The sequence below is a fragment of the Aplidium turbinatum genome, chromosome 5, assembly GCF_918807975.1.
Source record: "Aplidium turbinatum chromosome 5, kaAplTurb1.1, whole genome shotgun sequence".
Classification (NCBI taxonomy): domain Eukaryota; kingdom Metazoa; phylum Chordata; class Ascidiacea; order Aplousobranchia; family Polyclinidae; genus Aplidium; species Aplidium turbinatum.
In genome coordinates this window covers 22,857,797-22,877,903 of record NC_137476.1, presented here as the reverse complement: position 1 = coordinate 22,877,903, position 20,107 = coordinate 22,857,797, and the positions used below count along the sequence as shown (strand labels likewise).

General features: G+C 45.7%; 10 protein-coding genes across 10 annotated transcripts; 2 read left to right on the top strand and 8 right to left on the bottom strand.

Moving 5' to 3' along the window:
* Positions 1-1,730: 1,730 nt before the first annotated feature.
* LOC145770643 (histone H2B.1-like) lies at positions 1,731-2,099 on the bottom strand. Its single transcript, XM_082582336.1, has one exon. It carries the CDS (start codon positions 2,094-2,096, stop codon positions 1,734-1,736), a length of 363 nt encoding a protein of 120 aa, XP_082438462.1. The 5' UTR covers positions 2,097-2,099; the 3' UTR covers positions 1,731-1,733.
* A 265-nt stretch (positions 2,100-2,364) lies between these two features.
* On the top strand, positions 2,365-2,850 carry LOC145770641 (histone H2AX). Its single transcript, XM_082582335.1, has one exon. It carries the CDS (start codon positions 2,382-2,384, stop codon positions 2,757-2,759), a length of 378 nt encoding a protein of 125 aa, XP_082438461.1. The 5' UTR covers positions 2,365-2,381; the 3' UTR covers positions 2,760-2,850.
* A 468-nt stretch (positions 2,851-3,318) lies between these two features.
* On the bottom strand, positions 3,319-3,809 carry LOC145770688 (histone H3). The gene has a single exon (XM_082582384.1). It carries the CDS (start codon positions 3,727-3,729, stop codon positions 3,319-3,321), a length of 411 nt encoding a protein of 136 aa, XP_082438510.1. The 5' UTR covers positions 3,730-3,809.
* Positions 3,810-4,016: 207 nt separating this feature from the next.
* LOC145770477 (histone H4) lies at positions 4,017-4,392 on the bottom strand. Its single transcript, XM_082582138.1, has one exon. The coding sequence runs from the start codon at positions 4,343-4,345 to the stop codon at positions 4,034-4,036; it is 312 nt and encodes a 103-aa protein (XP_082438264.1). The 5' UTR covers positions 4,346-4,392; the 3' UTR covers positions 4,017-4,033.
* A 207-nt stretch (positions 4,393-4,599) lies between these two features.
* LOC145770640 (uncharacterized) lies at positions 4,600-5,233 on the bottom strand. Its single transcript, XM_082582334.1, has one exon. It carries the CDS (start codon positions 5,226-5,228, stop codon positions 4,635-4,637), a length of 594 nt encoding a protein of 197 aa, XP_082438460.1. The 5' UTR covers positions 5,229-5,233; the 3' UTR covers positions 4,600-4,634.
* Positions 5,234-13,137: 7,904 nt separating this feature from the next.
* On the bottom strand, positions 13,138-13,506 carry LOC145770667 (histone H2B.1-like). The gene has a single exon (XM_082582359.1). It carries the CDS (start codon positions 13,501-13,503, stop codon positions 13,141-13,143), a length of 363 nt encoding a protein of 120 aa, XP_082438485.1. The 5' UTR covers positions 13,504-13,506; the 3' UTR covers positions 13,138-13,140.
* A 265-nt stretch (positions 13,507-13,771) lies between these two features.
* Positions 13,772-14,257, top strand: LOC145770666 (histone H2AX). The gene has a single exon (XM_082582358.1). It carries the CDS (start codon positions 13,789-13,791, stop codon positions 14,164-14,166), a length of 378 nt encoding a protein of 125 aa, XP_082438484.1. The 5' UTR covers positions 13,772-13,788; the 3' UTR covers positions 14,167-14,257.
* Positions 14,258-14,725: 468 nt separating this feature from the next.
* On the bottom strand, positions 14,726-15,216 carry LOC145770689 (histone H3). Its single transcript, XM_082582385.1, has one exon. The coding sequence runs from the start codon at positions 15,134-15,136 to the stop codon at positions 14,726-14,728; it is 411 nt and encodes a 136-aa protein (XP_082438511.1). The 5' UTR covers positions 15,137-15,216.
* A 207-nt stretch (positions 15,217-15,423) lies between these two features.
* On the bottom strand, positions 15,424-15,799 carry LOC145770479 (histone H4). Its single transcript, XM_082582140.1, has one exon. The coding sequence runs from the start codon at positions 15,750-15,752 to the stop codon at positions 15,441-15,443; it is 312 nt and encodes a 103-aa protein (XP_082438266.1). The 5' UTR covers positions 15,753-15,799; the 3' UTR covers positions 15,424-15,440.
* Positions 15,800-16,006: 207 nt separating this feature from the next.
* Positions 16,007-16,640, bottom strand: LOC145770665 (uncharacterized). Its single transcript, XM_082582357.1, has one exon. The coding sequence runs from the start codon at positions 16,633-16,635 to the stop codon at positions 16,042-16,044; it is 594 nt and encodes a 197-aa protein (XP_082438483.1). The 5' UTR covers positions 16,636-16,640; the 3' UTR covers positions 16,007-16,041.
* Between the last annotated feature and the right edge of the window lie 3,467 nt (positions 16,641-20,107).

The following is a 20,107-nucleotide window of genomic DNA, read 5'->3' as shown; positions in this document are numbered from 1 at the left end:
TGCTATCTTCAATAAAGCGGTCAACCACATATTGCTCATGAAGGGATTGACCGACTGTGACTAGTTTGATACCTTGTGGGTGCCCAAACAGGCACGATACAGTTGCGCACATTTATTCAATTCAATTTATTTTTCTTTGTCAGAATGCAAGAGAAATGATATTGTGAAAAAGAAATACAGTAACAAAACCAACAAAAGGAAAAGGTGGCAAAACCTTAATTAATGCTTTAAGACGTGCATGAGAAGATCTACTGTAATAATATTGCGGCATATGCATCGATAAAAATATACTCAAGCACGGCCACCAAACCTGATACTTTAAAACAAGTAGACGAATTAGTTAGCAATCAGTCGTCTTCTCGTTCGCCAATTCTTGAAGCAATGAGAACACGACTGAACTCTAACAACATCGCAAAAACAAACTAATACACACACACATATCGTAATTAGGCAACGGACTATCAAAACAAGAACTATTTGCAGACTTTATACAGAAATAAAGTGTTCGCAGCAACGACATTAAAAAGCCTATAGATTGCAAAAGAAATACACAACGTGGCAGCTCATTACCAAGATAAAACAGTTAAAAAAGCTTGGTTTTTAAATTAAATTCCTGCACATGTAAGAGCATCATAAGAAAGATGATGATATAGCATAGGGTGTTTTTGGTATCGCCAATATAACAAGAGGTGAATCATCTTTGATAGCGTCAGTGAGGGATGGAGTGTTTTCGAGAGGAGGAGACTCTTTGGTAGTGCCGATGAAGGATGTAGTGTCTGAGTTGTTTCAAGCATCTTTTTCAAACCAACCTAAACAATAATCTCACGAAAAGTCAAGCGATCTTCTGAACAAACGTAACAGCCTATAATAATCAGTAGGAAGTTAGATGCAAGCTTGTAGTAACTTGGTGATATGGCAAACATTAAATTATGCAACACGGTATAGTAGCTTATTCATGGAAGAATAAAGATATTAATCATCATCCTCATCCATTCGGGTGTAATGTATGATAAGATATACGTATAGTAAAATATGTTAATGTACAATATAGTAATATAGGTAGGAAAAATTTACGAAAGTGGCATTTGGAAAGGCATGCTATACCAGGATTTGGTGCAACAATCAATAATAGAGTCAGATGATTAAAGAGTTGCGGCATAGGTTGATTTGGAGAATGCAAGTGCTTTTTCAGGTTACTGCAAAATATTGAAAAGGTTGCGATTTCAGTGATGGTCCCACACTTTAACTCCACTTGTGGCTCCCCAAATCAACAAATACAGAAAGTAGATGTGGTTTGGGCCAATTTATCGTTCTTTGTCCGAATTGAATCTCCACCCGGCATAATGTTTGTGCTCGCTGAAACGTTTTCGGAATCGCAACGAGTGCGGTTGCTTGGCACGGGAAATGTAACGCTTTGCAAGGTAAGAAAAACCTGTCAAGACAGACGTCGGGGGTTAGGACGGAAAGGGCAACTGAAATTAAAGAAGCGACCCAGGTTACCTCAAGGGCTGTGTTTGGTTGAAACGAAAAGGAATTTTCGAAGTCCACCTCAAAGAAAACTTGTCTGGCTCAGTGAGTAATTTCGAACGTCTGCGAAACGGGCGTCGAGGCTTTCGCGAACGAAAAATGCTGATGAAACACAGCAGCCAGCAATCAACCCGGTGAAAAGACTCTTTTGCTTTACAAGGTGGCTCTGAAAAGAGCCGTTTGTTGTTTGAAATGCAGGTCGTCGTTTACTTGGAGCTGGTGTACTTCGTGACTGCTTTGGTGCCTTCGGACACGGCGTGCTTCGCCAGTTCGCCGGGCAACAGCAATCGAACGGCAGTCTGGATTTCGCGACTGCTGATGGTCGCTCTCTTGTTGTAGTGAGCCAGACGGGACGCTTCAGAGGCGATGCGCTCGAAGATGTCATTCACGAAAGAATTCATGATGCTCATCGCCTTGCTGGAGATTCCCGTGTCCGGGTGGACTTGCTTGAGCACCTTATAGATGTAGATGCTGAAACTTTCCTTTCGCTTTGCGCGCCTCTTCTTCTGCTTGTCGGCAGGTGCGGTTTTCTTGACAGCTTTCTTGCTTCCCTTGCTTGCGGACGCCATTTCGCTAGTTTGCTCAAAAGACGAGTGATAAAGCGCGCATCGTAGATTTTTCCTTTATAGCTCGAGCGTATGCAAATGAAGCGTCGAGTGGCTGCTGGATTTGGCCAATGAAAAAAATGAAACGCGCGTCGCTGTTTTTCCATTGGCCAGCGCTGGCGCGCGCCATAAAAACCGTCAGATTTTCGACGACAGCTCGGACGGTATAAAAACTCGTTTCGCGCGCTCTGCTCGGTAAATTCTGATTCTATTTTGTTTTCAACTTTGCAAACCTCAATTAATTGAAACATGTCAGGACGTGGCAAAGGCGGCGGAAAATCCAAGGCGAAGCCAAAGAGCAGGTCGTCGCGAGCTGGTCTTCAATTTCCAGTCGGTCGTGTGCACAGACTCTTGCGCACTGGACATTACTCGGAGCGCGTTGGTGCAGGGGCACCAGTGTACCTTGCGGCCGTGCTCGAGTACTTGAGCGCCGAGGTGTTGGAGTTGGCCGGTAACGCCGCCCGCGACAACAAAAAGACGAGAATCATTCCCCGTCACCTTCAGCTCGCCATCCGCAACGACGAGGAACTGAACAAGCTTCTGGGCGGAGTCACCATTGCACAAGGTGGTGTTTTGCCCAACATCCAAGCCGTGCTCCTTCCCAAGAAGACTTCGAAGAAAGCTTAAGTCGGCGATTTTTGCCTTTCGCACAAAACGGCTCTTTTCAGAGCCACCTCATGTTGCAAAAGATGTAATGAACGCAAAGGTTCTTGTGTTGACACGACCAGCTACAATATGGCCAGGTTTGAGCGTGTGCAATTTCAATGAAATCATGAGCCCAAAATCTCGGTTTTACTAGTCGTGGTGGTTTCGTTTTGAGAGAAGTGTGCTCTTCTCTGCGGTGTCAAATGAAATCGCAGCGGTTGCTGAAAATTTAAATGAATTCGCCCGAAAACATGCTATACCTACAACTACTGAGCATTATGGCTGAAAAGCAATTTCACCGTCATGCACAACGAGCGTAGTTTGCGCTAAATAATAAGCTATTTAGGTAAGGCTACTGGCTGCGCCCTCAAACCAAGGGCTGTTCAAACTGATGTCTCGTTTCGAAAAAAGAAACACCTTGAACATTTTGCTCAGGATCGCCGACAACTTTTCGAATAGCCCTACGCTTTACTCGCGCAGCCAAGTCTCTTTCACAGTGACAGGTGGCTCTGAAAAGAGCCGTTTGATGCGAGGACGACGCTTAAGCGCGTTCTCCGCGGATGCGACGGGCTAGCTGGATGTCCTTGGGCATGATGGTGACCCGCTTGGCGTGGATCGCGCACAGGTTGGTGTCTTCGAACAGGCCGACAAGGTACGCCTCGCTGGCTTCTTGCAGAGCCATGACGGCGCTGCTCTGGAAACGAAGGTCGGTCTTGAAGTCTTGGGCGATCTCGCGAACCAGTCGCTGGAAGGGAAGTTTGCGAATGAGCAGTTCAGTTGACTTCTGGTAACGTCTGATTTCACGCAAGGCGACGGTTCCCGGTCGATAGCGATGAGGCTTCTTGACGCCCCCGGTGGCTGGGGCGCTCTTGCGAGCGGCCTTCGTTGCCAGCTGCTTTCGGGGCGCTTTGCCACCAGTTGACTTGCGAGCGGTCTGCTTAGTTCGAGCCATTTCGCGATTTTTTATTGTTCTTCTCTTGACAAGAGGTCTGACTGCACCGGCAAGCGTGATGGCTTATATAGCGTCGGCGAGCCGAGTCAGGAGAGATCTCATTGGCTCTGAGCAAAGCGCGCGCTCTTTTGTCAGCCAATCGGGCGGCGAGTTGAAAACTGAGCATAATTTCTCAACGACCTTAATTTTCTCGGTCCCGGCGAACCGTGCGTGCCCGAAGGACTCGCGCGGTAAAAGTCTCTTTTCAAAAGTTTAAGTGGCCCTGAAAAGGGCCGGTTTGTTGTTGCTGTCATTGATGAGCCTTCTAACCGCCGAAACCGTACAGGGTTCGTCCTTGGCGCTTCAGCGCGTAAACGACATCGAGGGCGGTGACTGTCTTTCGTTTTGCGTGCTCGGTGTAGGTGACGGCGTCGCGAATCACGTTCTCAAGGAAGACCTTCAACACGCCTCGGGTTTCTTCGTAAATCAAGCCGGAAATGCGCTTGACACCGCCTCGACGAGCGAGTCGCCTGATAGCGGGCTTGGTGATTCCCTGGATGTTGTCACGCAAGACTTTTCTGTGGCGCTTAGCGCCTCCCTTTCCCAAACCTTTTCCTCCTTTGCCACGTCCAGACATTTTCGTAAGATGGATGCAAATACAACAAAAATTCAACACAAAGTGAAATTAACTTAGCAAGTGTTCTTTGACGGCACGTTTGCTGACTTATCTATCGCAATTTCGAACGCCGTCGAAACACTTTCCGGCCGCCAATAGCGCGAGAGATCAACGTCGAAAAATGGCGTCGCATCGCGCTGGACTGGTCGCCGAACGCATCGAAGTGCTCTTTTCACGCAGTGATGGGTGGCTCTGAAAAGAGCCGTTTTGCGAATGCTCACCGCTGCTGCTGACGACGACGTGTGACAGCTCACTTCTTTCCAGATTTCTTCGCCGCTGGCTTCTTGGCCACTTTCTTCGCGGCCGGCTTCTTGGTCTTTTTGCTGGCGGCGGTCGCCTTCTTGGCAGCCGGCTTTTTGACTGCGCCCTTTTTGGCAGACGGTTTCTTGGGGCTGGACTTTTTGACAGCGGTCTTTTTCGATCCGCTCTTGGTCGTCGCCTTCTTGCTCGCAGTCTTTTTGGCAGCGCCACCGGTCGCCGTTTTCTTGACAGTCTTCTTAGCGGCGGTCTTTTTCACCTGGGCAGCTGTCTTCGGCTTTTTGGCAGTCGTCTTCTTTTTCTTCGGCTCGGTTGCAGCCTTGTTGAGCTTGAAGGAACCAGACGCGCCACTGGTGGTGCCTTTGGTACTCACGATCTGCTCGCTGGCGCGTAGCCGCTTAATCGCGGAGCAGACCAGCCTGGTGGCGTTGTCGCCGACCTGGTGATTGTCTTTGATGTACTTCAGAATCTTCTGACGGGAAGATCCGCTTCTGTCTTTGAGAGCACCGATCGCACCTTTCACCATGTCCGCATAGGGAGGGTGCGCGGCGGTTTTCTTTTGCTTTTTCGAAGCGTCGGTTGACATTATTTTGCTCGTTTGGATTGCTGAATATGTAATGCTTTTGTTGATCGATCGCGCGCGTCGCCGCGATAACAAATTAGTACCGCAATTTCCGACCAAAGCGAAACGATATCGCGGCGGCGGCGCGCGTGCAATCTCGCGTTGATCCATCTAAAACCTGTGCTTGTGCGGGGTCGATCGACGCCGCCCTGGTCGCAGATCTCCTCTTCAGGGGCCCGATTCTGCCTGACGTTGGCCGCCAAACAAACCGGGTCGTCAGCTGACTGAAGCGCTGGCGAATTGGTTTGACCTGGCTTCTGCCAAGACGCCTCGATAGCAGGCAGCTAAAGACTTTTCGGCGACAAACTCATGCGCTTACGATTTTGACGCGGCTGTGTGCAAACAAGCTTGAGTCGGCCCCAGTCCGTGCACGCATGGCTCGAACGGACTAGGGCCCAAAAGCACAGCTTTTCGGTCGTCTGTCGCACAGGCCTTGATCTTAGCACGCTCGCAAGGACACGACGGCTCCGCGTGCCTGTCGCAATCGCACGTACGTTTGCCGCCACCTGGCGATGGAAAAACTGGGCCCCTTTTGCAAAGGAACCGCACGGTTGCTTTCGGTGTTGTTCCATTTGCATTGTTTCTTTTCAAATCCTCCTCCAAGAACTCATTGAGCTCATTGCTCATGTAGTACAGGAAGTGTCGGTTGCAAGCAAGGCCACACAACCCAGACAACAAACGGCACAAAATTCAACAAAAGCAAAGAAAGGCGCCGCACGTGCAGCATTGAACAGTATAGCCTAATGGAAGATTGTAGAATGATATTTTGGGTTCTTTTGGAGACTGCAAATTGGGCTACCACAAGATGTTGAGAGCGATAACCAGCTCCATTTCGAACGTTTCGTCAGTCAGAACGACCGACTTTGTCAAGGATCTCATTCTCAAACTGTTTTGCCAAGGATGCTGAGAGACAGGTAAAAACTACCAGTTCAGCAGCATCACGGCACAACATAAAAACCACCTGACGAGACGAAGATGCTTACAAGATGCAAAGGTCCAAAACGCACAAAATTGCCGTTCAATTTTCTTGGCAACGCAGAAGATTCCGTGCGTTTTTGATCTCAAAAAGTTATCTTGCCAGTTCCAATATTGATGACGTGGATGTGCCATCATCATGATCGGACAGGAAAAGAAAAGGGACATGAAAGAAACCCATCACCAGGCTGGAAGCCGACGCGATGTGGCTCGGGAGGGCATGATGATGAGCTCTTGCTACGACCAGTGATCACACAGTATAGCCAAAGACGGTTGAGCTTCGAGATCCAAAGGCATTGTTTCTGGCGATGGATGTGATGAGCTTGTGGATATGTGCGTCGGAGTCCTGATGGTGTTGGTGTAGCTCTCGTCTCTTTTGTGACGCTGTCGTTGCTGTTGAGATCTACAAACACAGACATTTGCAGTGGACAATATTGCTTTGGTAGTCTTTTACATGTAGTGTAAGCCATTTCGGATGGTTGATTGAAGCCTTCGCAAGTGTGCAGAACGGCCTCAAGTGAATTTCCCACTGGGTATCCGATTTGCTTAGATGCTGTTTTAATTTGTGGACAAAAGTGAAGTAGGAAATTCGTTTCATGTTTTCGCTCCTGTGAAGTCTGTTAGATGCTGAGTAGGCTGAGTGGTGTTTTTGAAAGCTATGGAACGTTTAGCGAGTCCTCATCACGACCTCTTGTGGACAGGCGGTGAACCGCCTTGGGGTATTTAAAAAGATCAGAGGAGCGAACAGTGCCGGATTAAGGGTCTGCTGGCCTGTAGGCACATTTCATAAGTGGCCCGAAAATCAGGGTTGCCAACTAAAATATTGAAATTATCAGTGTTGCCAAATCATTGTCACAAAGATCGTTGTTGCAACTATAACACAGGGTACTAAATAACAACTTAGCGCGTTTTTGCAATTGAAAACACGTTAACTAGTTTTTGGAGGTCAATCTTACGGAGTAGATCGCTTTCGATACACAAAAGTGCCAGTGTACCAAGACGTTGTTGACACATTGTTGATCGTTTGACGTCTTTAATTCGTTTCAGTTGTGAAAACGAGCGTTCCCCCGAGCAATTCGTAGCCATTAGAGACAAGTGCATTCTAAGTGCTACTTCAGTGTTCGGAAGTGCATTATAAACACCAGTTGTGTGCAGCATTTTAAACATCTTCTGGGCCCTTCCTGTTGCTGCTGTTTCATCGCGTCTTTGCTCTTTATAGTCTTTATACCAGCACATAAACTGACGAAATTCTGATGGGAAGCCGGAAGAAAGGTCCTTTGAATACACACCAACCAGACCTGCAACAGCAACATCGATGTCTTTAACAGACATGGAGTCGTACTCTGTCAAAACTCCAAACCTCTGCAGCACCATGGAATATGCATCGATACGTTTCTGTAGTCGCTCTTTAGTTGGTCGATGATCACATAAAACGTGTTGATTTTAAATTTTTGCTGGCCCGACATTCCTTCCACTGTCCACATCATCTGTAGCAGCTCCATCACTGACATTCTTCTGTCGCTTTGGTGCTCGCCGACTTTCAGATTTATATATGCTGCTGCCACAGCAATCACGTGCCTGCTGCCAATAACAGTCAAAATTCTCTCTGCACTCATCCAAGAATTTATCCACCAATGGCTAGTGTCAGTTCGATAGTGGAACTTTGAAGCAACTTGCTACTAGTATTGAAGCGCTGCAAAATATTGTTTTGAAGTGACAACATGTTTCAATTCGTCTTTTTTTAAAGATTTTTGCGACCTTTACTTCATCTGGAAATACAGAGCAATTAAGATAAATACTTTTTACTTTAGAAAATAATTATTTTGAAAACATGACCAAATTTCTACTGATTTTAAAGTGGCCTGGATTTTTGACTGGCCTTGTAGGCACGTGCCTACTTTGCCTAATGGTTAATCCGGCACTGGGAGCGAATTATTGTGAGATTTGTACGCGAAAAGACCAATTTTCAGTGCACTTTCAAACAATTAACAATTAAAATTCACTCTCACTCACTATTCACTTTATAAGATAATATTCACTCTAAAAATGCTGAAAAAATCTGCGTGCCAATCACACTTCACACGACTTTTAAACGCTAGCCTATTGTCAAAGGGGAAGATGGGGAAGGTCCAAAGTATCAAGTTATACTCGCGATTTTGACTGCTATCAAGCGCTGCAGATCGGCGTCCAGTCAAATCTGAAGCCTTGCACGTTGACATGGCCTGCGCATATGGGTAAAAGACAAAAACCTGAACAATGTCGTCAACTAGAAAGGAAAGGGACAAACCGAAACCGACAATATCTTAGGCAGGACTTGTCCAACATTATAATTCGTATTTTTGAAACGATTAGACGACTTTGCTTTTAGAATAGACCGAGACATGAAGAACTGATCGCATTGCATGTTTTCGTTTCGGAATCTGGCAATTAACTCTCCATTATGTTAACTTCTGGAGCACTGCCATTGAAAACAGCTTAAAATTGCGCTTCGCTTTTCCCCCCGTCTTGCCAGGTAATCCGGCAGGATCTCGTACAGCATCAGTCAGAAATTCCAACACAAAATTTTTAGCAGGGGGGGCAACATAAAAAAGTGCCAAAGTACACACTTTTATTGAAATTGCCCAGATGTATCGCAACAGCTTTCTCGACTGAGCTTAAGAACACAAACATTGCAATCGGAAATAGGGCCACTGTGACTGCTGGCCGCCGTGACCTGGCCAACAGAACCTGTGCACTTCGCGTTGACTCTGTTTGATATGCAGTAAGCAGCTTAGAAGACCATCGAAAAGGCCTTCCATTCAGATGCAAGGAAATAATTCTGGTCACTTAGAAAGAAAGATTTTTATGTTGCTTTCCAAAAGTGTTAACAGCAGGGCTGATATCAATTTTGTCCAAATAAAGAAAAAAAAAAATTAATGTACACGCTCAGTGCAAACAAACTTTTACTTGGCTATAGGTCCAATCAGAGTTGCCAGACTAATGAAAAGGTCTTAAATCCAAAATAATACAAAAAAAGGCCAAACAAGGAAAATGTTAGATAAAAAAAAATGCCAAATAGATATTTACGTGTTTCTATCAAAGTAATGTCCGTAGTATTCATTTTTATTGATATTTTATGACATGTAGCGGGTTTTAATAAATCGTAGCAAAATTTTTCTGAGAGAGCCCGAAAAATAGCAAGTACAAATGAACTGTAGCGGATGAGTTTTAATCCGCTGCAGTGGCGACATCTGGCACCACTGACTGGCTGAGAGTGTGATAGCAGTCTGACTCGGCGCCGGCGTCACATTACAAGTATTAAACAAGTATAGCACGTGCATTGAACAATGGTGAATACGGTTTTCATCTGGTAAAGGTTACGATGTATGAGAAATATTGCTTATTATGCATTTTGAAGATTAATTTAAAAAAAGGCCAAATTTAAGGCCAAATCTAGAAAAAGGCCAATATTACGGCCTATAGCACGAAAGTAAGACAAAATGTTAGCTGTCATCTGATGTTCTAGAACAGGGGTCACCAAATGGCGGCCCGCGGAAGGTATCAGCGTACAAGTATAACCAAAAAGACTTTTCTTGATGAGTTAAAGAGCATGAAGGCAAAAAATACTTTCCGGGACTTGGCATATTTTTGCTTTGCATAACGATTCCACCGACCGACCAATCAGATTGTAGTTCTAGGTGGAGGTCGCTTAAAGTTATACCAATGCGATGTCCAACTACACTGTCCCGGTGATTGATTAAAATGCCTGTTTTCGAATTTCGAAATTGTCTGTAAACACTATTGTGCATTTCACCGTTATTGTGTTTCATGAGCAGTGTTCCCTTTATACAAGTTTTTGTTGGCAAAATAGGTCGGTATGCAAACTCAATTTATAAAAAAATGGCAAAATATCATATTTTCAAAAAAAATTAAAAGACTTTTTTGGTTGTAATACGAAAATATTTAGCATAGTAGGCTACTGCAAAATGTTGTTAATCAACAAGTCTTGCCATGCTGATGAGCACCGCAAGTGACAGTTGTCTAATAATCAAAAAAAGACGTTTATAGAGATTCTCACAAAAAGGATAAAAAACCGAGTCGTTGCTTTTTCAGAAGGAGCACTGTTCATAAGTTACGACAGAAACGTTTTTTTCGGTGATTTCCACAAGAGTTTGTTTCATGGTGCCTGGTTTCTTTCTCCCTGTTATTGGAGCCTATTTTCACTGATATGTTTGCAGGTCACTATTGTTGCCTGTAATGCGATGTGTCAAACATTTCCTTGTTTACTGAAACAGTTAATTGCAAGACATCTGTTGTGAAGCGAAGTGACGACACCACTCTTGCTTGGCGATGAATATTCTGATAAAACCGCTCGCCTCGTTATAAGTGCGCAAAACAAGTGGCCTCGTTTATTAGGCATTGTTAAAGAAGTCAAAAGTGTTGTTAAAGGAGCTTGGCCTTGCAGTAGCGTTGTTCAACTAATTTTGTTGCTGCGGTATTCGAAGATAAATATTAACATGTAACGCTGGATAGGCTACTGGGTACGAAATGCGTTCTTTTCAACCAACCTAAAATTTTATTAGTGCGGCCCGCCACAACTCTCCTTAGTGCTTAAGTGGCCCGCATGCAAAAAATTCAAGGTCTTTGAGCACTGTTGATTATTAAAAAAAAAAGCAGAAAAACAACAACTTGAGACCAATTTGGAACTATTTTAGAGGGCGCCCGTGTAAAGCTTGAAAAAGTCGCCAGATGAGGACCACCCTATAAGGTGGACGTTATGAAGTAGTAGAAATTGTGACCAGTGCTTTTTCATTTTTTTCCGTTTTGTTGCAGGCCTGCAGCATGGGATTTGTATAACAGCGTATGCTATGTTCAATAAAGCGGTCAACCACATATTGCTCATGAAGGGATTGACCGACTGTGACTATAGTTTGATACCTTGTGGGTGCCCAAACAGGCACGATACAGTTGCGCACATTTATTCAATTCAATTTATTTTTCTTTGTCAGAATGCAAGAGAAATGATATTGTGAAAAAGAAATACAGTAACAAAACCAACAAAAGGAAAAGGTGGCAAAACCTTAATTAATGCTTTAAGACGTGCATGAAAAGATCTAATATTGCGGCATATGCATCGATAAAAATATACTCAAGCAAGGCCTGCAGCATGGGATTTGTATAACAGCGTATGCTATCTTCAATAAAGCGGTCAACCACATATTGCTCATGAAGGGATTGACCGACTGTGACTAGTTTGATACCTTGTGGGTGCCCAAACAGGCACGATACAGTTGCGCACATTTATTCAATTCAATTTATTTTTCTTTGTCAGAATGCAAGAGAAATGATATTGTGAAAAAGAAATACAGTAACAAAACCAACAAAAGGAAAAGGTGGCAAAACCTTAATTAATGCTTTAAGACGTGCATGAGAAGATCTACTGTAATAATATTGCGGCATATGCATCGATAAAAATATACTCAAGCACGGCCACCAAACCTGATACTTTAAAACAAGTAGACGAATTAGTTAGCAATCAGTCGTCTTCTCGTTCGCCAATTCTTGAAGCAATGAGAACACGACTGAACTCTAACAACATCGCAAAAACAAACTAATACACACACACATATCGTAATTAGGCAACGGACTATCAAAACAAGAACTATTTGCAGACTTTATACAGAAATAAAGTGTTCGCAGCAACGACATTAAAAAGCCTATAGATTGCAAAAGAAATACACAACGTGGCAGCTCATTACCAAGATAAAACAGTTAAAAAAGCTTGGTTTTTAAATTAAATTCCTGCACATGTAAGAGCATCATAAGAAAGATGATGATATAGCATAGGGTGTTTTTGGTATCGCCAATATAACAAGAGGTGAATCATCTTTGATAGCGTCAGTGAGGGATGGAGTGTTTTCGAGAGGAGGAGACTCTTTGGTAGTGCCGATGAAGGATGTAGTGTCTGAGTTGTTTCAAGCATCTTTTTCAAACCAACCTAAACAATAATCTCACGAAAAGTCAAGCGATCTTCTGAACAAACGTAACAGCCTATAATAATCAGTAGGAAGTTAGATGCAAGCTTGTAGTAACTTGGTGATATGGCAAACATTAAATTATGCAACACGGTATAGTAGCTTATTCATGGAAGAATAAAGATATTAATCATCATCCTCATCCATTCGGGTGTAATGTATGATAAGATATACGTATAGTAAAATATGTTAATGTACAATATAGTAATATAGGTAGGAAAAATTTACGAAAGTGGCATTTGGAAAGGCATGCTATACCAGGATTTGGTGCAACAATCAATAATAGAGTCAGATGATTAAAGAGTTGCGGCATAGGTTGATTTGGAGAATGCAAGTGCTTTTTCAGGTTACTGCAAAATATTGAAAAGGTTGCGATTTCAGTGATGGTCCCACACTTTAACTCCACTTGTGGCTCCCCAAATCAACAAATACAGAAAGTAGATGTGGTTTGGGCCAATTTATCGTTCTTTGTCCGAATTGAATCTCCACCCGGCATAATGTTTGTGCTCGCTGAAACGTTTTCGGAATCGCAACGAGTGCGGTTGCTTGGCACGGGAAATGTAACGCTTTGCAAGGTAAGAAAAACCTGTCAAGACAGACGTCGGGGGTTAGGACGGAAAGGGCAACTGAAATTAAAGAAGCGACCCAGGTTACCTCAAGGGCTGTGTTTGGTTGACACGAAAAGGAATTTTCGAAGTCCACCTCAAAGAAAACTTGTCTGGCTCAGTGAGTAATTTCGAACGTCTGCGAAACGGGCGTCGAGGCTTTCGCGAACGAAAAATGCTGATGAAACACAGCAGCCAGCAATCAACCCGGTGAAAAGACTCTTTTGCTTTACAAGGTGGCTCTGAAAAGAGCCGTTTGTTGTTTGAAATGCAGGTCGTCGTTTACTTGGAGCTGGTGTACTTCGTGACTGCTTTGGTGCCTTCGGACACGGCGTGCTTCGCCAGTTCGCCGGGCAACAGCAATCGAACGGCAGTCTGGATTTCGCGACTGCTGATGGTCGCTCTCTTGTTGTAGTGAGCCAGACGGGACGCTTCAGAGGCGATGCGCTCGAAGATGTCATTCACGAAAGAATTCATGATGCTCATCGCCTTGCTGGAGATTCCCGTGTCCGGGTGGACTTGCTTGAGCACCTTATAGATGTAGATGCTGAAACTTTCCTTTCGCTTTGCGCGCCTCTTCTTCTGCTTGTCGGCAGGTGCGGTTTTCTTGACAGCTTTCTTGCTTCCCTTGCTTGCGGACGCCATTTCGCTAGTTTGCTCAAAAGACGAGTGATAAAGCGCGCATCGTAGATTTTTCCTTTATAGCTCGAGCGTATGCAAATGAAGCGTCGAGTGGCTGCTGGATTTGGCCAATGAAAAAAATGAAACGCGCGTCGCTGTTTTTCCATTGGCCAGCGCTGGCGCGCGCCATAAAAACCGTCAGATTTTCGACGACAGCTCGGACGGTATAAAAACTCGTTTCGCGCGCTCTGCTCGGTAAATTCTGATTCTATTTTGTTTTCAACTTTGCAAACCTCAATTAATTGAAACATGTCAGGACGTGGCAAAGGCGGCGGAAAATCCAAGGCGAAGCCAAAGAGCAGGTCGTCGCGAGCTGGTCTTCAATTTCCAGTCGGTCGTGTGCACAGACTCTTGCGCACTGGACATTACTCGGAGCGCGTTGGTGCAGGGGCACCAGTGTACCTTGCGGCCGTGCTCGAGTACTTGAGCGCCGAGGTGTTGGAGTTGGCCGGTAACGCCGCCCGCGACAACAAAAAGACGAGAATCATTCCCCGTCACCTTCAGCTCGCCATCCGCAACGACGAGGAACTGAACAAGCTTCTGGGCGGAGTCACCATTGCACAAGGTGGTGTTTTGCCCAACATCCAAGCCGTGCTCCTTCCCAAGAAGACTTCGAAGAAAGCTTAAGTCGGCGATTTTTGCCTTTCGCACAAAACGGCTCTTTTCAGAGCCACCTCATGTTGCAAAAGATGTAATGAACGCAAAGGTTCTTGTGTTGACACGACCAGCTACAATATGGCCAGGTTTGAGCGTGTGCAATTTCAATGAAATCATGAGCCCAAAATCTCGGTTTTACTAGTCGTGGTGGTTTCGTTTTGAGAGAAGTGTGCTCTTCTCTGCGGTGTCAAATGAAATCGCAGCGGTTGCTGAAAATTTAAATGAATTCGCCCGAAAACATGCTATACCTACAACTACTGAGCATTATGGCTGAAAAGCAATTTCACCGTCATGCACAACGAGCGTAGTTTGCGCTAAATAATAAGCTATTTAGGTAAGGCTACTGGCTGCGCCCTCAAACCAAGGGCTGTTCAAACTGATGTCTCGTTTCGAAAAAAGAAACACCTTGAACATTTTGCTCAGGATCGCCGACAACTTTTCGAATAGCCCTACGCTTTACTCGCGCAGCCAAGTCTCTTTCACAGTGACAGGTGGCTCTGAAAAGAGCCGTTTGATGCGAGGACGACGCTTAAGCGCGTTCTCCGCGGATGCGACGGGCTAGCTGGATGTCCTTGGGCATGATGGTGACCCGCTTGGCGTGGATCGCGCACAGGTTGGTGTCTTCGAACAGGCCGACAAGGTACGCCTCGCTGGCTTCTTGCAGAGCCATGACGGCGCTGCTCTGGAAACGAAGGTCGGTCTTGAAGTCTTGGGCGATCTCGCGAACCAGTCGCTGGAAGGGAAGTTTGCGAATGAGCAGTTCAGTTGACTTCTGGTAACGTCTGATTTCACGCAAGGCGACGGTTCCCGGTCGATAGCGATGAGGCTTCTTGACGCCCCCGGTGGCTGGGGCGCTCTTGCGAGCGGCCTTCGTTGCCAGCTGCTTTCGGGGCGCTTTGCCACCAGTTGACTTGCGAGCGGTCTGCTTAGTTCGAGCCATTTCGCGATTTTTTATTGTTCTTCTCTTGACAAGAGGTCTGACTGCACCGGCAAGCGTGATGGCTTATATAGCGTCGGCGAGCCGAGTCAGGAGAGATCTCATTGGCTCTGAGCAAAGCGCGCGCTCTTTTGTCAGCCAATCGGGCGGCGAGTTGAAAACTGAGCATAATTTCTCAACGACCTTAATTTTCTCGGTCCCGGCGAACCGTGCGTGCCCGAAGGACTCGCGCGGTAAAAGTCTCTTTTCAAAAGTTTAAGTGGCCCTGAAAAGGGCCGGTTTGTTGTTGCTGTCATTGATGAGCCTTCTAACCGCCGAAACCGTACAGGGTTCGTCCTTGGCGCTTCAGCGCGTAAACGACATCGAGGGCGGTGACTGTCTTTCGTTTTGCGTGCTCGGTGTAGGTGACGGCGTCGCGAATCACGTTCTCAAGGAAGACCTTCAACACGCCTCGGGTTTCTTCGTAAATCAAGCCGGAAATGCGCTTGACACCGCCTCGACGAGCGAGTCGCCTGATAGCGGGCTTGGTGATTCCCTGGATGTTGTCACGCAAGACTTTTCTGTGGCGCTTAGCGCCTCCCTTTCCCAAACCTTTTCCTCCTTTGCCACGTCCAGACATTTTCGTAAGATGGATGCAAATACAACAAAAATTCAACACAAAGTGAAATTAACTTAGCAAGTGTTCTTTGACGGCACGTTTGCTGACTTATCTATCGCAATTTCGAACGCCGTCGAAACACTTTCCGGCCGCCAATAGCGCGAGAGATCAACGTCGAAAAATGGCGTCGCATCGCGCTGGACTGGTCGCCGAACGCATCGAAGTGCTCTTTTCACGCAGTGATGGGTGGCTCTGAAAAGAGCCGTTTTGCGAATGCTCACCGCTGCTGCTGACGACGACGTGTGACAGCTCACTTCTTTCCAGATTTCTTCGCCGCTGGCTTCTTGGCCACTTTCTTCGCGGCCGGCTTCTTGGTCTTTTTGCTGGCGGCGGTCGCCTTCTTGGCAGCCGGCTTTTTGACTGCGCCCTTTTTGGCAGACGGTTTCTTGGGGCTGGACTTTTTGACAGCGGTCTTTTTCGATCCGCTCTTGGTCGTCGCCTTCTTGCTCGCAGTCTTTTTGGCAGCGCCACCGGTCGCCGTTTTCTTGACAGTCTTCTTAGCGGCGGTCTTTTTCACCTGGGCAGCTGTCTTCGGCTTTTTGGCAGTCGTCTTCTTTTTCTTCGGCTCGGTTGCAGCCTTGTTGAGCTTGAAGGAACTAGACGCGCCACTGGTGGTGCCTTTGGTACTCACGATCTGCTCGCTGGCGCGTAGCCGCTTAATCGCGGAGCAGACCAGCCTGGTGGCGTTGTCGCCGACCTGGTGATTGTCTTTGATGTACTTCAGAATCTTCTGACGGGAAGATCCGCTTCTGTCTTTGAGAGCACCGATCGCACCTTTCACCATGTCCGCATAGGGAGGGTGCGCGGCGGTTTTCTTTTGCTTTTTCGAAGCGTCGGTTGACATTATTTTGCTCGTTTGGATTGCTGAATTTTTTTTTTTTTTTTTTTTTTTTTTTTTTTTTTAATGAATATGTAATGCTTTTGTTGATCGATCGCGCGCGTCGCCGCGATAACAAATTAGTACCGCAATTTCCGACCAAAGCGAAACGATATCGCGGCGGCGGCGCGCGTGCAATCTCGCGTTGATCCATCTAAAACCTGTGCTTGTGCGGGGTCGATCGACGCCGCCCTGGTCGCAGATCTCCTCTTCAGGGGCCCGATTCTGCCTGACGTTGGCCGCCAAACAAACCGGGTCGTCAGCTGACTGAAGCGCTGGCGAATTGGTTTGACCTGGCTTCTGCCAAGACGCCTCGATAGCAGGCAGCTAAAGACTTTTCGGCGACAAACTCATGCGCTTACGATTTTGACGCGGCTGTGTGCAAACAAGCTTGAGTCGGCCCCAGTCCGTGCACGCTTGCGCGATTGCCACGCGCATGGCTCGAACGGACTAGGGCCCAAAAGCACAGCTTTTCGGTCGTCTGTCGCACAGGCCTTGATCTTAGCACGCTCGCAAGGACACGACGGCTCCGCGTGCCTGTCGCAATCGCACGTACGTTTGCCGCCACCTGGCGATGGAAAAACTGGGCCCCTTTTGCAAAGGAACCGCACGGTTGCTTTCGGTGTTGTTCCATTTGCATTGTTTCTTTTCAAATCCTCCTCCAAGAACTCATTGAGCTCATTGCTCATGTAGTACAGGAAGTGTCGGTTGCAAGCAAGGCCACACAACCCAGACAACAAACGGCACAAAATTCAACAAAAGCAAAGAAAGGCGCCGCACGTGCAGCATTGAACAGTATAGCCTAATGGAAGATTGTAGAATGATATTTTGGGTTCTTTTGGAGACTGCAAATTGGGCTACCACAAGATGTTGAGAGCGATAACCAGCTCCATTTCGAACGTTTCGTCAGTCAGAACGACCGACTTTGTCAAGGATCTCATTCTCAAACTGTTTTGCCAAGGATGCTGAGAGACAGGTAAAAACTACCAGTTCAGCAGCATCACGGCACAACATAAAAACCAACTGACGAGACGAAGATGCTTACAAGATGCAAAGGTCCAAAACGCACAAAATTGCCGTTCAATTTTCTTGGCAACGCAGAAGATTCCGTGCGTTTTTGATCTCAAAAAGTTATCTTGCCAGTTCCAATATTGATGACGTGGATGTGCCATCATCATGATCGGACAGGAAAAGAAAAGGGACATGAAAGAAACCCATCACCAGGCTGGAAGCCGACGCGATGTGGCTCGGGAGGGCATGATGATGAGCTCTTGCTACGACCAGTGATCACACAGTATAGCCAAAGACGGTTGAGCTTCGAGATCCAAAGGCATTGTTTCTGGCGATGGATGTGATGAGCTTGTGGATATGTGCGTCGGAGTCCTGATGGTGTTGGTGTAGCTCTCGTCTCTTTTGTGACGCTGTCGTTGCTGTTGAGATCTACAAACACAGACATTTGCAGTGGACAATATTGCTTTGGTAGTCTTTTACATGTAGTGTAAGCCATTTCGGATGGTTGATTGAAGCCTTCGCAAGTGTGCAGAACGGCCTCAAGTGAATTTCCCACTGGGTATCCGATTTGCTTAGATGCTGTTTTAATTTGTGGACAAAAGTGAAGTAGGAAATTCGTTTCATGTTTTCGCTCCTGTGAAGTCTGTTAGATGCTGAGTAGGCTGAGTGGTGTTTTTGAAAGCTATGGAACGTTTAGCGAGTCCTCATCACGACCTCTTGTGGACAGGCGGTGAACCGCCTTGGGGTATTTAAAAAGATCAGAGGAGCGAACAGTGCCGGATTAAGGGTCTGCTGGCCTGTAGGCACATTTCATAAGTGGCCCGAAAATCAGGGTTGCCAACTAAAATATTGAAATTATCAGTGTTGCCAAATCATTGTCACAAAGATCGTTGTTGCAACTATAACACAGGGTACTAAATAACAACTTAGCGCGTTTTTGCAATTGAAAACACGTTAACTAGTTTTTGGAGGTCAATCTTACGGAGTAGATCGCTTTCGATACACAAAAGTGCCAGTGTACCAAGACGTTGTTGACACATTGTTGATCGTTTGACGTCTTTAATTCGTTTCAGTTGTGAAAACGAGCGTTCCCCCGAGCAATTCGTAGCCATTAGAGACAAGTGCATTCTAAGTGCTACTTCAGTGTTCGGAAGTGCATTATAAACACCAGTTGTGTGCAGCATTTTAAACATCTTCTGGGCCCTTCCTGTTGCTGCTGTTTCATCGCGTCTTTGCTCTTTATAGTCTTTATACCAGCACATAAACTGACGAAATTCTGATGGGAAGCCGGAAGAAAGGTCCTTTGAATACACACCAACCAGACCTGCAACAGCAACATCGATGTCTTTAACAGACATGGAGTCGTACTCTGTCAAAACTCCAAACCTCTGCAGCACCATGGAATATGCATCGATACGTTTCTGTAGTCGCTCTTTAGTTGGTCGATGATCACATAAAACGTGTTGATTTTAAATTTTTGCTGGCCCGACATTCCTTCCACTGTCCACATCATCTGTAGCAGCTCCATCACTGACATTCTTCTGTCGCTTTGGTGCTCGCCGACTTTCAGATTTATATATGCTGCTGCCACAGCAATCACGTGCCTGCTGCCAATAACAGTCAAAATTCTCTCTGCACTCATCCAAGAATTTATCCACCAATGGCTAGTGTCAGTTCGATAGTGGAACTTTGAAGCAACTTGCTACGAGTATTGAAGCGCTGCAAAATATTGTTTTGAAGTGACAACATGTTTCAATTCGTCTTTTTTTAAAGATTTTTGCGACCTTTACTTCATCTGGAAATACAGAGCAATTAAGATAAATACTTTTTACTTTAGAAAATAATTATTTTGAAAACATGACCAAATTTCTACTGATTTTAAAGTGGCCTGGATTTTTGACTGGCCTTGTAGGCACGTGCCTACTTTGCCTAATGGTTAATCCGGCACTGGGAGCGAATTATTGTGAGATTTGTACGCGAAAAGACCAATTTTCAGTGCACTTTCAAACAATTAACAATTAAAATTCACTCTCACTCACTATTCACTTTATAAGATAATATTCACTCTAAAAATGCTGAAAAAATCTGCGTGCCAATCACACTTCACACGACTTTTAAACGCTAGCCTATTGTCAAAGGGGAAGATGGGGAAGGTCCAAAGTATCAAGTTATACTCGCGATTTTGACTGCTATCAAGCGCTGCAGATCGGCGTCCAGTCAAATCTGAAGCCTTGCACGTTGACATGGCCTGCGCATATGGGTAAAAGACAAAAACCTGAACAATGTCGTCAACTAGAAAGGAAAGGGACAAACCGAAACCGACAATATCTTAGGCAGGACTTGTCCAACATTATAATTCGTATTTTTGAAACGATTAGACGACTTTGCTTTTAGAATAGACCGAGACATGAAGAACTGATCGCATTGC

Bases quoted from the DNA above. Each gene is read 5' to 3' on its own strand.
- LOC145770666 (XM_082582358.1), top strand. From the start codon at position 13,789: ATGTCAGGACGTGGCAAAGGCGGCGGAAAATCCAAGGCGAAGCCAAAG.
- LOC145770477 (XM_082582138.1), bottom strand. From the start codon at position 4,345: ATGTCTGGACGTGGCAAAGGAGGAAAAGGTTTGGGAAAGGGAGGCGCT.
- LOC145770640 (XM_082582334.1), bottom strand. From the start codon at position 5,228: ATGTCAACCGACGCTTCGAAAAAGCAAAAGAAAACCGCCGCGCACCCT.
- LOC145770667 (XM_082582359.1), bottom strand. From the start codon at position 13,503: ATGGCGTCCGCAAGCAAGGGAAGCAAGAAAGCTGTCAAGAAAACCGCA.
- LOC145770665 (XM_082582357.1), bottom strand. From the start codon at position 16,635: ATGTCAACCGACGCTTCGAAAAAGCAAAAGAAAACCGCCGCGCACCCT.
- LOC145770688 (XM_082582384.1), bottom strand. From the start codon at position 3,729: ATGGCTCGAACTAAGCAGACCGCTCGCAAGTCAACTGGTGGCAAAGCG.
- LOC145770479 (XM_082582140.1), bottom strand. From the start codon at position 15,752: ATGTCTGGACGTGGCAAAGGAGGAAAAGGTTTGGGAAAGGGAGGCGCT.
- LOC145770689 (XM_082582385.1), bottom strand. From the start codon at position 15,136: ATGGCTCGAACTAAGCAGACCGCTCGCAAGTCAACTGGTGGCAAAGCG.
- LOC145770643 (XM_082582336.1), bottom strand. From the start codon at position 2,096: ATGGCGTCCGCAAGCAAGGGAAGCAAGAAAGCTGTCAAGAAAACCGCA.
- LOC145770641 (XM_082582335.1), top strand. From the start codon at position 2,382: ATGTCAGGACGTGGCAAAGGCGGCGGAAAATCCAAGGCGAAGCCAAAG.